Source organism: Dryobates pubescens, chromosome 11, assembly GCF_014839835.1.
Source record: "Dryobates pubescens isolate bDryPub1 chromosome 11, bDryPub1.pri, whole genome shotgun sequence".
Classification (NCBI taxonomy): domain Eukaryota; kingdom Metazoa; phylum Chordata; class Aves; order Piciformes; family Picidae; genus Dryobates; species Dryobates pubescens.
This window is the reverse complement of record NC_071622.1, coordinates 24431898-24454185: the sequence shown is the minus strand read 5'-3', so window position 1 is coordinate 24454185 and position 22288 is coordinate 24431898. Positions and strand designations below refer to the sequence as shown.

Genomic DNA, 22288 nt, shown 5'->3' with positions numbered 1-22288 from the left:
ATTCACCACATCAGCTCTGGGGCAGAACTGCAGCTCTTTGGTTTCATACCCTGTGGAACCTGTGATCTGGCAGAGCAGCGGGCACTGCACTGGAGACAGTATCTGCTCCTAATCAAGCCCCACACTCAGGTGGTGTTACTTCTGCTGAGATTAACATGCATTTCCTAGAATTTTAAAATCATGAGGTACTAAAAGCTAAATAAAAAGACTGTCATAGCAGAACAATGCTGTCTTAGTTGTAAAAATAGAAAAAAAGGTGGTGCTTGTTGGTTTTTTTTTTTTTCCCCCCCCCCTCAGGATAACACAAGAGAACTTTATCCATTTGTCTAATATGGCAAAAATTTTAAAAATACCTTTCTATTAAAAAAAAAAAAATTCCCTGAAGTTTCAACAGCAGCTTGTTTACATTTTTGTAAGTCAGTGTAGCTGTTTTAAATTAGGAGGGTTGATTTTCCTCTATACACTGACAGAATCTGCACAAATATTAGATTAAATACAGGTACTGTGTTCTCACACTTGCACTGCAAAGTGGTATTAGTATTTCCCCTGGGTATACTCCCCCACCTCAAGCCTCCCTCTCTCCTACGTACACATACAAATATCCTTTCCTTTCTCTCCTGAACAGATTGTGGCAAAGGGAGAGGTTTTCTTGCAAGTCTGTTCTCATTTTACTGTATTTCAAAATTTTCAATGAATTCATAGTGATAAATGCTTCCTGGGCTAAGAATAATGAAAACAAGACACCTGCTAGCCTGAAGGGCTCTGTATTAACCTTGCAAAGGTGTCTTCAGGTTCTGTTTAAAAAAGTCTTCTGCTATTTCCATACAGAATTTCTGGGTTGCCTTGGTCTTCTGTAACTAGCTTGGTTTTTGTAATACCAGGTGTGCCTGTGTGTGGTGCTTGGCCTTGATAGTGCACTGCTTTATGCCCTTTCTGCTAAAGAGAGTGAGAACGGCACTTCTAAGTTTGTCTGGAAAAGAGCTGGTTCTATAAGGCTATGAAGCAGGATCTATTAACACTCTGTGAAAACTGCACATATGATGGTAAAATTATTCTTAGTATGAGTGGTTTTGTGAGATCTGGAGTTACATATTGAGGCTAGCTCTTGAATTCAGCAGAGCTGTATTTGGTTCAGGTCCTTAGGTAACAAGGCACAAGAGGAGTGATTCTGCCTATCCCCCTCTGTGAATGTGGAGGCTTATGGGCTTGACCACAATGCTCCTTCTGTGCCACTAGTGCCAGGGACACAACAGGCTGTGGGGAGCTGTGCCACCACTGCTGGCCCTTTGGATGTAAATTGGGATGTTATGTGACATGGATTGTCTCCAGTCAGCTTTCTGTTGAAAGCTGTTGAGTACTCTGCAGAAATGAAATGTGAACAGGTTGGACAGAGGTGAAGAATCAGGCCCATCACTGCCCTTGATGCACAATTCTATTCATCTAGACATAAAGAGTAAATAAAACCAAGTGATTGCATTTAGGTGCATGAAGTTGTTCAACCAAAGGAATGTTCAATCAAAATTATCATCCAGTTGAAATCTCTGGGATGGTTATTGATGGTAATAGTTTTGTAGCAAAGAAACAGCAAGTAAAGTGAAGTTTAGAGGTAGCTACTGCCCTTGAGGCTGCAAACATTGCAGAAGACTCTAATACTATTTATTACATTTTAGTTGACTTGAGTGCAGTGGTTTGGTAGATTTGCTGTTCATTGTAAGTACATCTAAATATACTTGCACTACTTGAGAGAAAAAAATAATCCAGTGTTTTCCTTTTATATTATCTTCCACATCTGCCCTGTAATTTTCTTGTTTCCCCTTTCTCCAGAAGTGTGTTGTTTTAGCTATTAGCTACCAGGGAGCTGACTACTGTGAATGAATCAAAAAGTAAATCAGATGCTGGCAAAGAAAGCAAGTTTTTGATTTCTTATGTAGTTTGCATCAGTGTAAAATCCACAACACAAATGAAGAGCATCAGGCTTTAAGTGAGAAGGGCCACACTGCTGCTTGCATTCTCAGAGCAGGTCATAACCTGCAGTCCCTCTTATCACCTCCGTCCTCAATGCTTGTGTGTGCTTCCTGCCAGCTGTACAATTAATGCAGCCATTCCTGGGCAGGGAGTACATGCAGGATGAACAAATTACTCTGTCATCTCATTCTTGGCTACCATCTTTCCCATTGGCTTCTCTGCCTTGTCTCCATCACAGGTTGAACATGCACCTGCCCTGTGACAGGCAGGCAGGGACAGACTCCTGCTGCTATTGAAATACTACATCCAGCTTGCTCACTTTCAGGGAAAAAGTGTCACCAAGAGCTCAGGTGAGGTAAATACAGTCCAGAGACTCCCCGTTGGGAAAGCATGGCAGGATATGATAGTAAATAATGCAGTGCAAGTTTGGAATCATATTAATTGCTGATCAAAGCTGTGTGAGTGCTTTTCTGACAAAAGAGACATGCTTGTAATTGCACTTTATACCACACACTTTAACTCCTAAGCAGGAACAATATACAGAGCTTTCCACAGCAAAGAGCCAGAGCAGGACCATTAATGCACATCTGATCATTTGCTAAAATATCTGTGCTGCAGCATGACAGCACTCCCTGCAGTGAGTCCTTTTTCCCGTTGCAGCTCCTCCACTGAGGCATGATTGCGGTATCAGACACTCAGCATCAATTTCAGAGACTCAGAATTCTCCAGTAATTTAACGCCCTAAGAAGCCAGAGGAACCTAGTATCTTGCAATCCCTCAAAGCGAGTGATCATTGTGATCACAGGAATAAACTTTTCCTGTATTGCCAAACCTGTGTTCAGCCAAAGGACCACACCTCTTAGGAAACTTCTGCTACTGTTAATTTTGCAGCTGCCTGCTCTGTGAAGATTGCTTGAATTTTTTTTTTTTTAATTTCCAGAAAACAAAGCATTGCTTGGATGAAGTTTGTTATCTTCCACCTCTTGCTTTCCCAAGCAGCGTCGCACAGAGGGACAGAGAAAATACTTAGTTACTTTTAAATTTAGTCTTTTTCTCATGATGTTTTAGTGGCTCCAAACCAAAATTGAAATCTCTTTGTCTAGGAAACTCCCAGTGAGATCAAAGGATTTTTTTTCCCCAAGTAATTGTAATTTAATGGTAGATACTAGAAACTTCAAAAGCCCAAGACCCAGAATACATTTAGAACTTTGAGTATCTTCAGGCGCTTTCTCTTCCCATGCTGGTGCTTAAGGACTAAAACCTTCTTTCATTGCTCCTCTTCACTGCATATGGCAAAAATGAAGTGGTTTGAAACCAGTGAGGGATGAAGCAACTCATTTCCCAGCAACAGATGCCATCATAACCAGCACAAATGATGAACTCAGCAGGGTCATGCAGGGGCAGTAGAGTGCTGAAGGATAATTTTTCATTTTTAAAAAAGAACAGCACACATGCAGTGTTTTGAAAAACTAAACTCATAACAACATGTTATTTGCAGTGCATTATTTATTAGGTATGTACCTGCAGAGTTTTGCTGGCCATTGCCCTGATTGCCTAATTGGAGGCAAGTTGGTTTATCATTTGGAGACCTCCCTGACACTTCTGTGTTCCTCAATGCTCTCGATATACTACAGTTCTCCCTCTCCCCCAGGTTTCCCAGCCTGACACAGCTTTTTTTGTGGCATCTTCTTGTGGTTTAACATCTTCTGTGAGCTTCATGAGCCAAAAATAATACGTAATATAAACCAGGGACAATAAGAAGCTTTGCTCTTTTCTAACTTGTGATTGTACTCATATCCTTTTTCTCTATGAAAGAAGATTTCAAAATCATCCAGAAGCAACCTTTTGCATCTTAAGCATGTATATCCTATTCTTTCAAATTGAGATCATGTGAGCTTGCCTCCTCTACCTCTATCATGATATAGGAAATGGAAAGCTCCTTTCAGTTGTTTGGGAGAATGGGGCCCTTAGGAAATGAGACACTGCCTGCTTTATGAATCTGCTTTGACAGGAGACCAGGAAGTGTGACCTTTCCAGTTACATGCTCTAATGCTACTTGGATTCCTGAATAGAAAACTTGCCATCATATGACTTCTTGGCCAACTTCATTTACCCCAGGCCCTCAAGCTGGCTTTGTGTCAGCAAATATTAATGGGGAAAACTCCAAACACAGACGAGTGCAATACGTGAAGAGCCATATTGTTTGCCAGAAACTGTTTCTGTGACAGCTGTGCTGCAGTGATGCCTCATGTGTCTTTTCCCATTCTGGGAGGATTAAGGCTGTGCTGCTGAGATGGAGGCTGTACTATCAGAGGGTGACCCACTGCAGGAGACAGTCAGTAAACTGATTGAGACTACCTGCCTAACTGTTGACTGAAAAGAACCGGCAATGTTCCCTGTGTTCTGGTCAATCCTCCGTTTAATGTTGAATTATGAATTAGGAAAGTCAGGTAACAGCTGGGAAGTGTGTTTTGATGAGCGTCAAGCACTTCTGGTAGAGGTTGTTGGTTGTGGAGGAGCTCACAAAAAATGAGCAGGCTTTGATGGATGGCAGCATAGCACAGTCTTAGACAGCTCTGTCTGATGGAGCAAAGAACAGCAGTGCCAAAGATGATCTAAACAACAGGAGGAAGAAAAGGGCTAGTGCTGTCAGACACATATGACTGCTTAGGAGAAAAGCTATCGTGTAATACCAAGTACAGAGAAATTCAATAAGTTCACTTTGAGTGTCAAAACATATTGCAGAACAAACTATCCATAGAATGTGGCAGCGCAAGGGAATAAATGTAATCACAAAATAGTCAATAAGATAGAGTGAAAATATAAAATAAATGCTATGCGGGAGACAAATGTGGAAATATCATTAGTGCCAGTAAACAACAGAGTACTCAGTGTCTTTCACAAGCAAAGCATGGAAAAAACCATTTTGTGCTTGCCTGAAAAACTCCTGTTGACTTAAAACGAGAAGGATACAGAAAGCAGCTTTACATCAAGGTTTAACCTTTGACAAGTATAATCTAGAATTGTTTTGTAGCTCATGAGCTGTAGCTTGAAAAGGTATTAATAAAATCTTATTAGCCATGAGAAAAAAAAAGAAAAGAAAAGGTAAATGGCAGAACAACAGAAATGCTGGATGGGCAAGATTTGGAAATAGACATTAGGCTTCATGTTGAATCTCAGCAAATTTCCCCAATTCAGAGAATCTCAAGAAAAAGAATCTTTGTATTTTGTGGACAAGAATAAAATCTGAGCGCTTCATTTCTACAGCTGTTTGTACTGTATCTCAGTTAAGCACACCTATGTAAAAAAAACTTCAAATCCATTTTAGATTTAAAATATTTGGATGGAAAAGATAAATTCTGAAAACTGGAAGAAGGAAGAGTATCAAGGGGACAATGTATTACTGGATTATACAAAGTGTCCTCAGGGAATTAATTTAATATATCAAGAGAAGTTTAGGGTCAAACTAGGTTAAGTTAATTCTATCACCATGTTACACCAACTACTTACAGAGTTCACACCTGTAATGCTAGGGCTGCATTTCTGACCACAAGATGGAGATGGTGACACAAATGCAACAGGGTAAGTGAAATCAGATAGGCTGCACAGAGAGTTTATACAATAAAGCATGAGTTCAAAATACTCCAACGCATGACATTAAATCAGAAAGTGGCAAAAAAGATCAAGTGTTTACATACCAGAAATGATTGCTGCTTGTAGCAAGTCAGGTAACCCACAAGAGAAGCTGATTTAGTTCTGAATAGTACATAGGACCCAATTCAAGAAGTAGTTATCAAAGAACCACTTCTGGCATGAAAGTCAACATACTCGTGTAGAAAGAAGAGTAAAATAAAATCTACTGCAGTAATGTTTAACTTTCAGAGAGTGAGCAGATCAAAATGAGGAAGTTAGTTAAAAGAAACATGAGAAAAGCAGATGAAAATACTCCATGCCAACAGCATGGAGGCAAGTGACAGAGGAAATGTATGAGATTCAGAATAATCACATACAGCTCATCATTAAAAAAAAAAATTACTGAAATAAGCTACCTTATAAGCAAAACAAACAGGCCTCAAAACCCACCCCAAAATGTCAGAATGAAAATGAAAGATACCCTTCAGAAGTATAAGTGATTTCAGTTCAGAAAGATGGGGCAAAAAAAGTAGAAAATCTGGTCCAGTTAAATATAGACCACAATGTTTTGAGAATCAGCTCCCTACACACACAGAAGTTAATATTTGTTGTTAAAATAACCACACTAGAAGCAAGAGACCTCCCAGATGGAGACTGGGGATATAGGAAATCAAGGTCTAAAGGTACTGCACACTAAATGAATTTTTTTCACAGATGTTCACAACAAAGAATGTTAGATTTTCACAGTTTGAGAAGGTTTCTCAATGTCTATCATCATCTGAAGGTGTTTTAAGAAGATGTAACTAATATCAAACAATAAAAATTGCCACAAGGTGATGGTCTTCCAAAACCTGTTTTAAAGCAACTCAAATATGACATTTCTGAGCTAACTGCTGTAACATATAACCTGTCACTGATGTCAGCCTTGGTGCCAGAAGAAATATTGCAACTGTAGCACAGTCTTTAAAAAAAAAAAGACTCAGTGGCTGGTGCCAGTAATAACAAAATATAATGTAGACACTTTTTTGTGCCATTGGAAAAGATCTGTGTTCTCAGGTCCAGAATATTGTGTGTGGTTTTAGCCTTACCCAACCAGAAAAGAGCATGCAAGCACAGATGCCCAGAGCTGTGGCATAGTTTTATGTATGATTAGATTAGGGTTCTTTAAGGTAGGAAATAGGTTGGAGGACTGGACATGTCAAGCCTAAATAATCATAAATGATATAACAGATGTAAATAGGGATGCATTATACTATTTTCTTCCTATCTAAGGAGGCACAGGCTTAATCATAGGAAAACAATTGAAGGAAACAAAAGGAAATAGCTTTTACTCATTGTGTTGCTGAAATGTGAAACATGCTGTAAGATGTCTCTGAGATCAAACTTTTGACAGCTGGGTCTCTCTCTCTCCATGCAGTAGCTAGCAATCACTGTGAATATGATGGAGAAAGCCAGTTTGTTGCTGCCAATCGGGAAGGCAAAGAAGAAATCCTTCATACTTCTCCCTGTTTGCCTTAAGTTCCTGGTGGAGATCATAGCTCAGGTCAGGATTTGAGGTGAGGTGTAGTATTCGTCAGCTCAAACAAGGTTTTGTTTTCACAATGCTATCATAATAATATTAGTAACAATGAAGTCCCGAAAAGATTGTCTGTTCTTTGCAAATTTTGATTTTTGCTGGAACTGTCTATCTGATGAAATTAAATAATGTTGGGAAGTTGTTTTAACAAGCTTCAGGCATCCTTTCAGTGGGCGCTAATTCCACTGTTCCGTCTGGTGTGTGCTCAACTTATTGGAAATGATGTAACTGGCATAGCAAGCTGCATTTAGAAAGATCCTCATCTTCGTGTTCAGATTGTATCTTGTCACTAATTTTGATGATTTCTGGGCTAGCAACTGCATTTTATATATATATACATATATATGTATAATAAAAAAATGATGTATGTGCATAGATAGTTTAGGAAGAAAGAGGGTGGTGAGACACTGGAACAGGTTGTCAAGGGAGGTGGTGGAAGCCCCACCAGGCCAGGTTGGATGGGGCTTTGAGCAATCTGATTTAGTGTGAGGCATCCCTGCCCATGGCAAGGGGGTTGGCACTGGATGATCCTTGAGGTCGCTTCCAACCCTAGCAATTCTATGATTCTATGATTGGGGGGTGTGTGTGTATGAAAATATATAAGATATATAAATAAACCCAACTTGATAACTCTCACCATTTCTTTGGAACACAGCTTTAAAGTATTAATTCTGTGAGCCACACTCACTTTTTATAACATGGGAAAAAAGTGAATACTCTTGCAAAATGTTTCCCCATCCTGCTTTTTGGAAGTTCTTTTTTTTTCTGCTTAGTAAAAACTTTTATCACAATTTAATGCCCCCACACTTCATGGTTTGTTACTTGGTCTATTACTCTCTCATTTAACTTGATAAGGTCCTACTTCCTATGATATTAATTTCTGAGTTTTGATTCTTCACAGCTGCTGCTTTGAAGTCTTAGATAACATTCTGAGCATTGCACATTGCTCCTGGTTTTAAACTTTTCATTCAGCTGCAGTGTGTTGCTCTGTTTCTCCCAAATAACTTTTCAGTAAATTGCTATATTCTAAGATTAATGTTTTGCTTTTAATCAGGGCAAAACTGTGCACTCTCTTCTTAAAAGATGCTTATATGTTCTGTCAGAAGGTTTGTTGATTTATCCTCATCTTCTTCTATCCTTTCTTCAAAGGAATTTAAGTCTGTTACTCAGTTCAGGAGGATTCTGAATCATTTTGTATTTCATATATGCATGAAAGGAAGAACTGATGCTCATACTTGTTTTTGTGCCCTCTCTTTCAGCATCATGTTCTTTCCCACGCAATCCTGTCCAGGACCAGAAAATGCAGCTGTAAATAACTTCTGGGTAATATGAAAATGTGCTGGAATGGCTATTTGCAGAAAACAAGCAGCTATTAAATAAAACAGTGGTTTGACCTCGCTTTCCTCCTTCAACAATTACAGCGCTGGACTGAGGTCAACAGCAGGTAATGAATTCCTTTACCAACATTTAGACTTGCTGTTATTAATTCCAAAAATTTGGTTGGAGAGGTTTTAACTTTCTTAAGTGAACAAAAAACAGACAAGGACCTCATCTCACATGTTGAGCTGAGGTTGTTTTCAGTCCCAGCGCAGTAAGGATGTATGAATGGCTGAAGCAGCACTGCAAATATTCCCACTGGTTCCCTCTATATATATGCTTTTTATGCAAAGGGTCCTAATTTTTTCATTCTTTAACCCTTTCTGTGTAGTGTCAAGGGACTTGTCTAAGGATGAAAACACGCAGTTCTTATGCATGTTATTTACAAACATGTGAGAGCACAGATGATGTGCATTTACAACTAACACTTGTCCAATTATGCACTAGGTCACAGAATCACAGAAACATTCAGGTTAGAAAAGATCCTCAAGATCACCAAGTCGAACTGAGAACCCTACTCTGCAAGGTTCACCCCTAAACCATATCCCCAAGCACCACATCCAAACAACCTTTAAACACATCCAGGGTTGGTGACTCAACCTCCTCCCTGGGCAGCACATTCCAATGCCTGACCACTCTCACTGTGAAAAAATGTTTCCTAATGTCCAGTCTAAACCTACCCAATTGCAGCTTGAGGCTGTTCCCTTTCTCTATTGCTAATTACCTGTGAGAAGAGACCAGCACCAGCCTCTCCCTAACATCCTTTCAGGTAGTTGTAGAGAGCAATGAGGTCTCCCCTCAGCCTCCTCTTTTTCAAACTACACAGCTCCAGCTCCTTCAGTTGCTCTTCATAAAGAAATGACAAATTTGGTAGTATTAATCTTCCTTTAGTCATGATATTGGGCAGAATTCTAATAATGAAATGTCATTATTAGACAGAACTACTTACAGATATTAGCAGTGCCCTTAGGTATAGGCAGATAAGAACCAGGGCTCCATGGTCTGCCCTGGTAATTCTTCTTGCATTTTCCACAGTCTGGGCCAGTTGTGTTATGCTCACATTCACAAAGTAGTCTTTTGTTTTCTTCTTTACAGCCAGTAGCATGAAGGTTGCACTTACACCTGTTTTTAAAAGGGAATAATAAAAAAAAAAAAGTGTGTTATTATTTAGAGGTGAGTTTAAGTTCAGATAAAGTCTTAGCAAAGCATGTCCTGTGGCAACCACTCTTTCTGTGTGTTGTGCCTGTATTATTGTTTCAGCGTGCTTTACAAGGCATTAGTCAAACAGCACGCTGTAATATCTTCAGCTCACAGAAGGCTAAAAGCAGCAATGCCACCAGACTCCAAGATGCTGAACCTTTTCTTGCTTTCACTAATACAGCTCCACTGAGATCAACTAAATTATTAATAATTTTCACTACAGACAGCTCTAGAATCTCACAAAAATTTAAGAGTTACTCACTACTTCCAGGAACAAAAAAAGTCCTCTTCTTATGTCCTTAGGGAATCTCGCCCAAATTAAGATCCAAATTAGGCCCCAGGAGTCTGAGAAAACAGGCTTCAATTAAATACCCTCTGCAGTGCCACACTTCAGAAGGGAAGCTCTCTATAAGCGCGTTTTGCCACTCTTGTTCAAAAGTACTCTCTTGCTCAGAAAGAAAAACTTTTTTTTGCCTGCTTTGATGTAATTGTAGTAAGTGAAGGGCGGGGGGATATTTTGGTAGACACATTTAATTTTACTTAGGGAAGAATACCTAACTGAACCTTGCAACAAAATCATTAGATAAATCAGATTGCACCTGTCCTTAGAATAATTGCATTTTCCTTAAATTTTCCTTTCCCTGAAACTAGGACATTTACAGAATGGGAAGCTAGTTTCATAAACACCTCTACAGATGTCAAAACTAACTAAAATTTATTTTTGTTTGGGGGCTGGAGACAAAATCAGTTTTTAACGACCCTGTCTGTTTGTTTTCCTAATGATTGTACATCTAGTGATTTAAAGGGTTCTCATGTGGGCATTTGTCACCTGTTCCATACAGTGACCAATAATTAGAGCAAAACAGCACATGGAATGGCCAAGTGCAAATTAACAGCTGTCAAGCTGACTTCTATTTGGAAGGATTATGACCTGAAGCAACTGGCCACATACATATATATCCCCAGGGTAAAACAAGCTTGCAGTTGTCTTAACTGACTGCTAGAAAAAATCCACAAGGATCTGTAATATAGTAGATGGTGACACATTCTCCTCAGTGCTAGAAATGTGGCAGATGAAACTGGTTATTTGAGTAATGCTCATTCTAAAGAAAAACAGGTTCAGTCTCTCTGAAATTGAAATTACTGAAATGTCTTGAATATGCTAGACAAAAGAAAGTGTGATTAATTTTTATACCATTTCCAAAATATTGATGCTTAAAGACTACATCAATTTAGAAGTACAATTTCCAATGCCTAGCCAGTGAAAAATGAAAAATGCCTGTCTGGGTGTCAGTGGATGAGATATGCCTGATGTAGAGACTGAAGATTTTGGTAAATGGCACTGCTATTAATAAAAGTAACAGGTGGTTTTACTGTCCATTGGAATATGGAAATGGAAGACTCCCAAACAGCAGAGATACACAATAATGACAGGACCAAAAATGGAGAGTTAGAAGAGAAGGAAGCAGGAGAGACTGTGTAGTCGCTAGAATAGATGAGGGAAAGGAACCAATTAGAGTTCTTTCATGGGAAGATTTCTGTTTTACTGGAGGGACTCATCAGTGTCACAGGCAGCGAACTGCTTTAGGCAGGAAGGAAAAAAGCCACCTGATTCTGAGGAAAAGCTGTAGTTCCCAGGGCTCTGAAAAGTTGCTGCAGACTGGTTGGGGAACTGAAGTGGGGGAAAATAAATGTAGGTACATCTAGTAACTGGTGTAAATGTGCACAACACTTTTAATAAGTACCTGAAAACAAAGAATACCAGAAAACCTTGTGCCAAGTCTGTTTGTACTACTTAGATGATGTTCTTGTCATACTGTCCTGAAAAGACAGACTGATCCCTCCTCAATTTTGCTTGCAAGCTTAAAAGATTCTGGCCCTCTCCATCTCCCTCTGCTTCTATCCAGTCCTATCCCGTGCCTCTTCATATGCATATACATCTGTGTATGAGCGTGGACAGCACGGAATAGCTCTGCTGCCTGTCCTGGTGCTCCTCAGCCCACAGTTGTGGCATCGTGCCACAGGGACTGGTCTGTAATCCATGTGGCAGGGCCCATGCAGTACAGCAAAAGGGAGGGTTTCTGCAGAAGGCATCTCTGGCAATTTTAGACACCAAGCTACAACAGACAAACTACATATTTTGGAGGTCTATGATTGTACCAAATATGGGCAGTTTTTGACAAACCAGCAAAACATATTTTCTTGTAGGAGTATTTAGAGACCTTCTGTCAATCATAAAAATCCTAATAACTGAGTTTTAGAACAATCAGCCCTCAAAACAAACACACAAAACAGACAATGTAGGGACATCCTAGCCACTTAGCTTCCTAAATGGAGCACTTGTTAGATGTCTCTTTCTGCCATAAACTGGTAGAGTAATCACAGCTTCATTCAATCAAAACCTCTCTGCAAATTGACTTATTTGAATGTTTTATATGTATTTTTGAAAGCCTTCAGAGCAGAATCCTCCAGAATGCTGCATCCCACCTTAAAAGAAAATTCCAAATAATACCGATTTTAAGACAATGGACAGAAAACTCTCTACTCCCATCAATAAAAAAAACCCCAATAACCAACTATACCCCTACTCAAACCAGCACCCCACAGTAAGATCCACCACAGCAATAAGGAGAGAGATGTAGCCTTCTAGGAGTATGATTTAAAGCAAATGAAATAAAGGACCAAATATGATCCCTGAAAAAGATAAAGGACTGATCTAACATCTCGCTGGGCAGAAGACAGATAGTCAAACCCTAACAGTAACAACTGAGCTAAAAAAGACCTGACAATGCTGAACAATCCTAAAACTCCTCAGAATGATTCAAAGTTAGCTGTATACAACCTGCAAGGAGAAGAAAGGAAGAAACAAATGTGATCACCGTGGTTTTCTACAAGACTAAAGATCAAAGAACAAGGTAAAAGAAATATATTTATATTAAAAGTGCCACATGTAGAGTTAATAAAAGCTGGTTTAAGTGGGCACAAAAAGAAATGTTAAAACAAACCTGAACCACAAAAGGTCAGACAACATGTGGCAAAAAATCTTACCTTTGTCTTCTTAGTGTATAGGCAATATATATACATATAAAAATTAAGCTTGTTTTATAATCATTAGTGTTATACAAGTATGAAAAAAATCTGTAGATTAATTAAATCTGAAGAGATTACACTGGAGTTCTTGTTGATGTCAGTAACTATATATAGGGAGTAAAAAGAAGCATAAGCAGAAAAAAGGCATCCAGAGGACTGAAACACAGAGATTCTGATTCTGCTCTCACTTACACCATTTTTTTCCAAGGTCACTTCACAGATCTCAGAGATTAATCACAATTTCCAGACCAAATCAAGGATGTAGCTGAATACTGACTGAGACAGTGCTAAAACTGCGAGAGAACAAAAAGCATCCGTGGAAAGCAAACTGAATGTAAGTTGGAGGGTACTGTGTCTGGGAAAACCAAGCACGTTCTGTGCTGTATGTGGAGAGACATTTTACTGAAACAGAGAAATAACATTTTGTATACTTTTGATTTTTCAGGAAAGCTGCACTAGGAATTGTGCAATCTGTCCCAAGGACGCCATCAGCATGTTATGTATTGGACAAGCTCAGAGACTTCTCCAAAGAAAATAAATGCCTCTTGTTGTTGAGGGACAGATTTCTCTGGATGAATGAAAGAGATGAAAGAGGTAAATGAGTGTAGCATGCCTAAGAGACAACTAGAGAACAATAAAAGGCTGCCTCTATTTGTGGGATAAGCAGTAAGGAAAAATGAAATATTTAAGGTTAAAGAAAGAAGACTATTTAGGTTGAGTACTATCCAGACAGACCATGAGAAGATCACTCTTGAGATATACTGGTTTGTGAGTAGTGGGAAAACAAAACAGCAGAGCCTAGACCTTAGGTATTTCAGGTGCCTGTGAATCAGCTGAGCACCACTGATCTCACGGCTGACTTGGGCTCCTACCAGATCACTGCCAGGATACGGACATCAGCTTTCTATGGAAGACCAAGACTGACCAAGTTCAGAGTCCATCTGTCTTGTCTCTTTTAAGGAGTATTACCCTTCCTTTTGTGCTCCAGAGGTAAGGAAACATTTCATTGCCTTATGTGAATATCAATGATGACAAGTTATTACTAAAAATCCTAGGTCCCATTCAGAATTTCTTTAAAGACTTGCTTTGAAAGGCTGTTCCTCGCTGCCACTGCTTTACATCTGAGACAGCAACATAACACTTAATTAGACTTACATACACAGAACGTTAAACACAAAATTTCGCATAGCTTTTCTAGATGTTTCCATTAGAAGAATGTGGTCACTTTGGTCACATGTATAAGAATGTAGAAATTCTGAACAGCTAAAAAACTGCTCCCACATCTTGTGTCCTGAGATCCAGATGACAGCATTTCATGCCTCTACATTTTCTTGAAATCCAGAGGTATTATGTACACATGCCTGAAATGCAGTCACTGGGTAGCAGTGGGTGAGTAGCAGATGCTTGTGCGCTTGCATGTGTACAGAGAAGAGATGATTGAGGGAGCTGTAATAAGCAAAGTAGGTTTGAGAATACAGGTTAAGTTACGGCAAATGTAAGATGTGTGCTGCAGCCTTTGCAACTGCATTGGCAAACAGCCTAAAGGCAAAATTCCATGTAAAGATAAAGAAAATGTTAAGGGCAAAGTGCAGTTCTGAGATACAGTTTATGCTCACCACAAATGGCATTGCTGAGGTCTAATGCTTTGCGCTTTACAAGGAAAGTCTGAAGCCAATGATTATAAATATCAACAACTCCATGAGCAATTAGGTTGCATACAGGGAGAGGCAGTCTTTGGAACAGCTTTCCACCTGATGGAATAGTTGTCTGCCGGTTAGATCTGGTGACAGTCTTTCCAGACTTATTTTTGTTGTTGATTATTGTGGAAGCAGCTCTGACAGTGCTGCTCATGGAAGTGAATGCCACCCCCTCAACACATCTGCATTTGGAAACCTCCATCCTGATGCTTCCACAGTTCATCTGATATCAATCTTTCCAGTTCAACCTGCAAGAACTCTTCCTGCTAAGCAGCCTGGTTACAGCACACACAAGAACACATTTCCTTCCAACGTGCAAATTCAATTTTGAATCGCTGGAGATTGATATTGCTGTCCAACACTATAAACTCTAATTGTGTGGGAGAACAAATTTGTTTTTCTGACCACTCATCTTTGACAGACTCATTATTTTGTCATAAAGCAATTGAAATGATATTTTTGGCAGTTACATAAGATGCAGGAAGCACTATGGCATGTTGAAGGAGCAGTGCTGTTGTAGTGGGAGCAGGAGCCCTGGGCTCGCTGTGTTTCTCACAGACTCTATTTACATACAGACAGCTGACATTAAAATACTGTAAATATCACTAAGGTAATTGCTAATAGCATGCTGATGCTCTTGCATGGAGTGCCAACCAACAGACTGGGGGTCACATGAGGGGACCATTTCTGTTGAAGAGATCATTTAAGAGAAGGAAAGACAGGAGAGGCTCTTTGATACATTTTTAACAACTAGCCATATGTTCCTTACTTCAATACATCTTTGGATCATTCTAGGTCATTGCCAAAGTTTAGAAAATCAACTTAAACCCAACTTGCACAGACAGACAGTAAAGTCTTTTACATGCCATGAATTTGCTCCCTACTTCCAGGTAAGCAAAGCCTGAACTTGCAGAGGAGTTGGCTGGTGCTTGCTCCTCATGTTACTGCCCACACAACGTGGTGTGCACACAACGTAAAACACCATCCCCACAGAGTTTTAATTACCCATTTTAAAACAGCTAGTGATGTTAGGAGCCTTAGTCAACTCCCCAGTGCTAGCATCTACTTCCAGCATCTTGTTACAGTTGTCCTAAAGGACTTGGCTGTGTTTAGCATGACATCAAATGTGTTAAGGCTGTCATCTACATTATGATTCTCCAGCTCAGTAATGACCTTGAGTCAGTTTCACCAGTGAGATGGAATTTTCTAACATAATGTAGAAAAAGATGAAAATTCCATGTTGCAAATACATTTTAAGTGATATCTCAGGCATGAAGGAGAACAAGAAGTAGGCTGAGAAAGTGAAAATATAAGAACCTTTATCATAGGAACCTTTATCATGAAATCTTAGGAATAAAATGAGCTTTGCATCCAAGTGATTAATTTCTCAGGTCTTACGTTTAAATTTTTTTAAAATAAAAATTAAACTTTGTGAGACAAATTCATCATAACTTGAGAACCTCTATGTGTAAGTGAGAAAACTCTTACACTGTTCAGTGTACAAGGTACAGATAATACTTACATAAGTTATTATGTTATTGTGGCCTTCCCGTGTCTTAAGCGGATCTACAAGAAAGCTGGGGAGGGACTTTTTAGGAGGTCAGGTAGTGATAGGCCTAGGGGGAATGGAGCAAAACTAGAAGTGGGTAGATTCAATTCAGATTGGATGTTAGGAAGAAGTTCTTCACCATGTGGGTGGTGAGACACTGGAACAGGCTGCCCAGGGAGGTGGTAGAAGCCTCATCCCTGGAAGTTTTTAAGGCCAGGCTGGATGTGGCTCTGAGCAACCTGATCTAGTGTGAGGTGTCCCTGCCCATGGCAGGGGGGGTTGGAACTGGATGATCCTTAAGGTCCTTTCCAACCCTGATAATTCTGTGATTTTACAAGTTATTTTTTTCTTTTCAATTTCTCTAACAAGGGGAACATCTTTTCATAGAGGCTCACAGTCTGAGACATATCACATGTCTGCTGAATATTATTATTCATTATATCATAGGAGTTTTTCATGTCATGTCAGAAAAACAAAGTAAGCTGGTCCTGATCCTAATTTTCAAAGCTTAATAGATGCCTGCATGGCTTTACTGTTGAAGATTTTGTGGGGATGAAAGCAAGTATAAAGGACACCGCTGTGATGAAATAAAATGATTGCTGACCAATTTCTTTCTGTGAGGCTGAAATGGACAGTGAGAACACATACAAAAGAGGTAACAAGATAATTACTGCAGTCTAGGCTGCTAGTGCTCACTGCAAGGACTACCCATCTAAAGAAGTTCTAAGCTAAAAGGGTCAAAAAAAGCTAAGGACAGTTGGCAGTCAGAAAATGACATGGGTTGCTGGCTGCAAGTAGGTCTGCTGAACAAATGTTCCAGCTCAGGTGAAGCAAGACAGTCAATTCTGGGTTTTATTTGGTATTTTTGGAGCCCTATGACTATCTCAGGTCCACCTTGCTGAATAGAATCTAAGTCCAAAAAAGGCACTGCATCTTTTTTTTTTTGGAAGTTATGAATAAGATTCCTGTGGTTTGCTGGCAAAATGTGGCCACCCTAGTGACAATAATGAAATGTGAGTCCTTTCACATTTATTTCTGGAAACATATTTGTTCACCAGTCTTCTTTCCTATCCCTTTCCCTGAATTTCTCTCATACATCATAATCTCCTACTGGAAAAACAAACAAACAAATAAACCCCAACAACAATAAAGAAACAAACCCCCAAAAGATTCCTTTGTGGGATGGGACTACATCAATAATAAAGGATAAAAAAAATGCAATAATAACAAATATAACTTTGTATAGGTAGATATATTATTCTTTCATTTGCAAAGCAAGGACTAATGTTGGATCAGGTTTTTAAGCTTCTTAAATCTGTAAGTAGCTTTGTGGCTAGAAAAGAAGTTTAACCTGCACTCAGTAATCCTGCTGCACCTTAGTACCTCAAAATCCTGAGATTTACAGAAGCCTTTTCAACTTTGTTCTTTACTGTTTAGGTTTTGCTGCTAAATTTGGGAGGAAATTGAATTAGATTCCCACAGGCAGTATGGAAAATTAGGGAAAATAGCTTCTTATTCTCCCTCAGCTGAATATAATGTATCTAGTGGGGAACAGCAAAACCCAGGCACAGAGAGCAGATTTGCTTTGCTTTCTCATTGGCCTACTTCCAAGCAGTTTGGAGAGCTTGAAATTAAAAAAGAAAACAAAGTCCAAAAGGGCAGCATAATTCCCTTTCCCACAGGAGCAAGGACTTTCCAAGCCTCACAGAAAGAACGCACGGCATGGAATTGCCCACTGTCAGCACTGAGCCAGCCCAACAACAGAGTCACACAAGCGCAAAAGGCAAATGTTAACATGTTTGCAAGATTTACTGTGTTCACACCCTAGTGAACACTCCTATGTATTATGGTTGCTTAAATGGGAACCACTGTCAAGTTCCATGCTGGTCTATACAAACAAGAACTACAGGATCACTACCGATCGATTTCTGTCTCAGCCTGTATTAGATCAGTACAGAGTCTGATGGATGCATATTGTCTTTGCTTGGAATCCATTAGGGGGATTCCTTTTAGATTGGCTTCTCCTTTCCTACTGCCCCTTTCAAGAGGGAGGGCCACAAGTGATCTTACCTTGCTAAATGAACTCTAAATGTTTCTGAAATGCAGTATTTTACTAGATTACATCGTTCCAAGCAAACAGAGGCAATGGAAAATATTTACAGTGTCAATCAGCAACACTCAGAACTCAAGCACAGAAAAGAGGAGGTGTAACCTATTAAGCCTCTTACAACAGTTCAGTATTTAGGCATTTGAAATGTTCTGATTTCTTGGCTAGACAGAAAAAAAATTATAGGCCAAAATGAAACTATTCAGACTTACTTAATTTTCTTAGGTCCAAAATTTGAAACTAGTCCAGTGATGCTTATGCCTAGTACAACAGAACAGCTACTTCTGAGATATTTCAGTTTATCACAAACAAAATATCTATCCCTGATATTAAATGCTTAGATACACCCAACCAAGTGGAATGGCTGAATGCTTTCTCTGATTTCCATTTCACACTCCCTAATAGCTAAAGCTGAAATAAATTTGTCTGAAAATATAGCTGCTGTTAGCTGCTGTACAGAGCTAACTTCTGTCTCCATCCTAAATACTCATTTTTGCTTTTTCTTCAGAGGTATTAGTTTTCATGGAAGTGTATCAATAAAAAGAGTGGCTATAAAATCTGCTGGTTTGCCAACAGCGTGTTCCTCAAATAGTTTCACCCGTGAACACAGTTTGGCAGATTCTCAGCTGATGCAAATCCATCTGGCTCCAGCAGAATCAATGAATTTGTTACTTCACACTGTTGGAAATATGGCCTATTTTGTTTCCAGCTTTCATTCATATTATCCTAGGCTCAGAGGTTGTGTGTTTAGATACTGACAGAGAACCTGTTTGTAATTTTGAAAGGCAGACCCAAGGCTTTGAACAAGCATAGTGTGAAAACTGGGAGTCAGTGGAAGATAAGGGGCCCAAGTATGATGAGCTTTTAAGGACATAACTGCCGAGAGGGTAGGATGCTGGTATTTCACACTGTTTCCATGCACCTATTTTGCTCTAATCTTTAAACACAGAAACAGGAAGCTTTTCTTACTTACATGAAGGATGCTGAACAGGGACCACGGCAGTCATGCCTCTCCCAGAGGGGAAGCAAAATCTCTTGCTAAGATGATGATCAATAATGACAGTTTCTCCCAGTGCTACCAACTGATCATTTAACAGTAGTGATTGTTTCAGTAGTTTCCCAGTCTACCACTGGAGGAATAGCAGCAGATGTAAACTCTAAGTGCATCAGGGTTACAGTTACTTCTTAATTTTTCTTTACTCCCTCTTGAAAATTTCCTTCTTTCTCACTGGGTTCCCTTTGGTCTCACCTACTAAGATGTTGTGCTTCACACAGCGATCAATGTCTTGACACATAGATGGGATAGGATGGCAGAATGGGAAAGCACATCTGTTACAGAGCTACTACACAGCTTAGATGTTGTGAGTTGTAATGCCGTATCATGTGTGTTTCAATTGATTTGTTCTAAATACCAACAAGTAGGAGTTGGTAAAAACCTGAATATCCTCAAGTCCCTGTAGCGTTATGCATCAGAGGGAGAAGGGTTACTGGGACAAGAATGCAGTGCTCTCTCCACCAGTGGGAATGATGCAATCTACTTGTCAGTATGCTGTCATTATCTGTCTGATGATGCAAAAATGTTAAGGAGCTGGAGCAAGTTCCGAGAAGAGCGATGAGACTGGGGAAGGGGCTGGAGGGAAAGTCTCATGAGAAAAGGATGAGGGAGCTGGGGTTGTTCAGCTGGGTGAAGATAAGACTTAGAGGGGACCTTATCATTCTTTTACAACTACTTAAAAGGAAGTTGTAGTCAGGTGGAGTCAGGCTTTTCTCCCAGGCAACTTGTGACAGAACAAGAGGGCATGGTATGAAGCTGTGCCAGGGGAGGTTTAGGTTGGATATTAGGAAGCAATTCCTCACTGAAAGGCTGATTAGTCTGAATGGACTGCACAGGGAGGTGATGGAGCTGCCATCACTGGAGGTCTTGAAGAAAAGATTGGATGTGGCACTTGGTGGCATGGTTTAGCTGATGTTGCGGTGTTAGGTCATTGGCTGGACTTGATGACCTCAGAGGTCTTTTCCAGCCTCAATAATAAGAATAAATAAATGTGTGAGCATGCTGACTGAGATCTGACTATTGCTTGCTGCCATCAGGATACTAAGGAAGCAAAGGTTTTTGTTATTTTAATTACTTTTTTTCTGCTGTCCAATGAGCTGCTTAGTCAGCCTTAGTCTGCCACTGGGCAGTAAGTCATTATGGGCAACTCAGTACACACCAACAGATACCCTAGGCACACCTTCTATTTTAAACACTATAATGCTACCCAGCAGAAATAAGCCACTGTGTTACTGCAGTTGTGAAAGCCTGTATCACAGCCTGCTAGATGATTACAAATGTGATGTACAGACCTCAGATGAAAGGTGCAGCAACAGATCACTGTAAATTTTTACAGCTTACAAATCTAAAAATGGAAGTTAAAGTCTTTAGGAGTCACTGTTTCTTCTCTTTTCTCCTGATAGAAATCTGAATGTTAGATTTTAAATTCCTGGCATTGCATTAATGTGCATCACCACTTTGAAGTTTATTGAGAGATCAATTTTTTTGTGGGTTTAATTTAATTAATGCCAGTCTTACATCTGCTCAGCAGCAATCCTAAGAAAGCTGCTCTAAGATGCTAGTGATTACACCAAACTTCCTGTCTTTATAGTATTTCAAAGCATCAGCTGCCAGCTGGTACCCTGAATTCTTTTTCCCAGCACAACACTGAAAAGGAACACTTTGTTGTGCGGGAGGTCTAAAATTGTGGTCATTAAATTACCATCCAAGTGGACATGCTCACAACACCATTCAAAAATGCTACTTAACTCTCTGCAATGGCAGACATTTTATTCTCACACGCAGCAATACCCCAAGTGAGCCATTAACAAATTTGTGTCTGTGATTAATATTGGACAGACCTGGCTGAAGCAGAAATATCTTTAAGCTTACAGAAAGACTCAGGGTGTAGCATCTACTGTGTCACAGTAGGGAATACAGTGTTTTCATGAGCCATTGTCAGGGGAGCAGTGTTTCTGCTGCATAAGAAACAAGGTTAATTTCATACTGATATTGGTAATTTTTTGAAGACTATATTAGAGAAAAGCAGCATAAAAATATCCATGGTGAGCACAGAATTCAACACCAGGGAACCAGTTCCATGAAGCAGTACATCTGCTGCTGTTTTCAAAAGACTTAGAAGCATTTTTGTTTAAGAGACCTCCTGTCGACTCATTTAAAAGCTCCAATGTGCCCCACTGGTGCAGGGACAGGATAGAATAGCAGGGTATGGGCTGTAACGGGTTGCCTGAGAGGGGCAGAAATTAGACCTTGAGCTGCTCTGAGCAATACTTCTGGGAGGAGCAGTTGATGTAAGCCCTAACTCGGCGCAGAGGCATGACATCACTGCCGCTGTCCTCACTGGGTGTCCCTTTGCGTCCAGCAAAGACTTGGCTCCCATTGCAGTTGCAGCAGCTGTTATGGCAGGATTCCTGCACACAGTCACAGAAGAGGTGCAGAATGGCCCACCCCACACAGAGTTACTCTTAAGACACCAGGTTTCACTTGCAAAAGGCAGATGGATTTGGCTCTGGGCAACCTGATGTAGTGTGAGGTGTTCCTGCCCATGGCAGGATGGGTGGAACTAGATGATCCTTGGGGTCCCTTCCAGCCTTAACAATTCTATGATTCTAGTGGTACTGAGGCCCAGGTGGAGAAGTGGGCTTAATGTGGGTATTCCTGAATACCTTTGATATTTCTGTATATATTTTTAAATAGCATTCACATTTAACATTCCATTCTGTGTGAGTTTTTATTTTTTATTTTACTCCCTTAGGGGTAAAATATCTTTCTGTCCTTCTGCCCTGGGAGGTTATTGGCTCAAACCAATGACAAAATCCCGAGAAACAAGACGTGAAAGCTTTTGGCACGTGATTTAGTGGTCTGTCTGCTTGGTAGGCATTTTTAAATTATAAAGAGTTGAAATATTTTTGAATTGTGAACACACACTTTAGACTAAAACTTGATTCTGAAAGCTAGCTTAATATTCCTCTTTCCAGGCTCATACTTCATGCCTCATCTGCACAGAAGCCACTGCCCACGAGTCATCACTGCAGCTACT

The 22288-nt window shown here is 39.9% G+C and overlaps 1 protein-coding gene across 8 annotated transcripts in view; it reads right to left on the bottom strand.

Annotated features, from left to right (window-relative positions):
- The window catches only part of NTNG1 (netrin G1), a 160956-nt gene that overhangs the window by 50720 nt on the left and 87948 nt on the right, over positions 1-22288 (bottom strand). For all 8 annotated transcript variants that reach the window (XM_054165168.1, XM_054165165.1, XM_054165166.1 and 5 more), the window contains exon 4: positions 9501-9673. In XM_054165168.1, coding sequence (XP_054021143.1) covers positions 9501-9673 — 173 coding nt within the window. The remainder of the gene's footprint in view (positions 1-9500; positions 9674-22288) is intronic.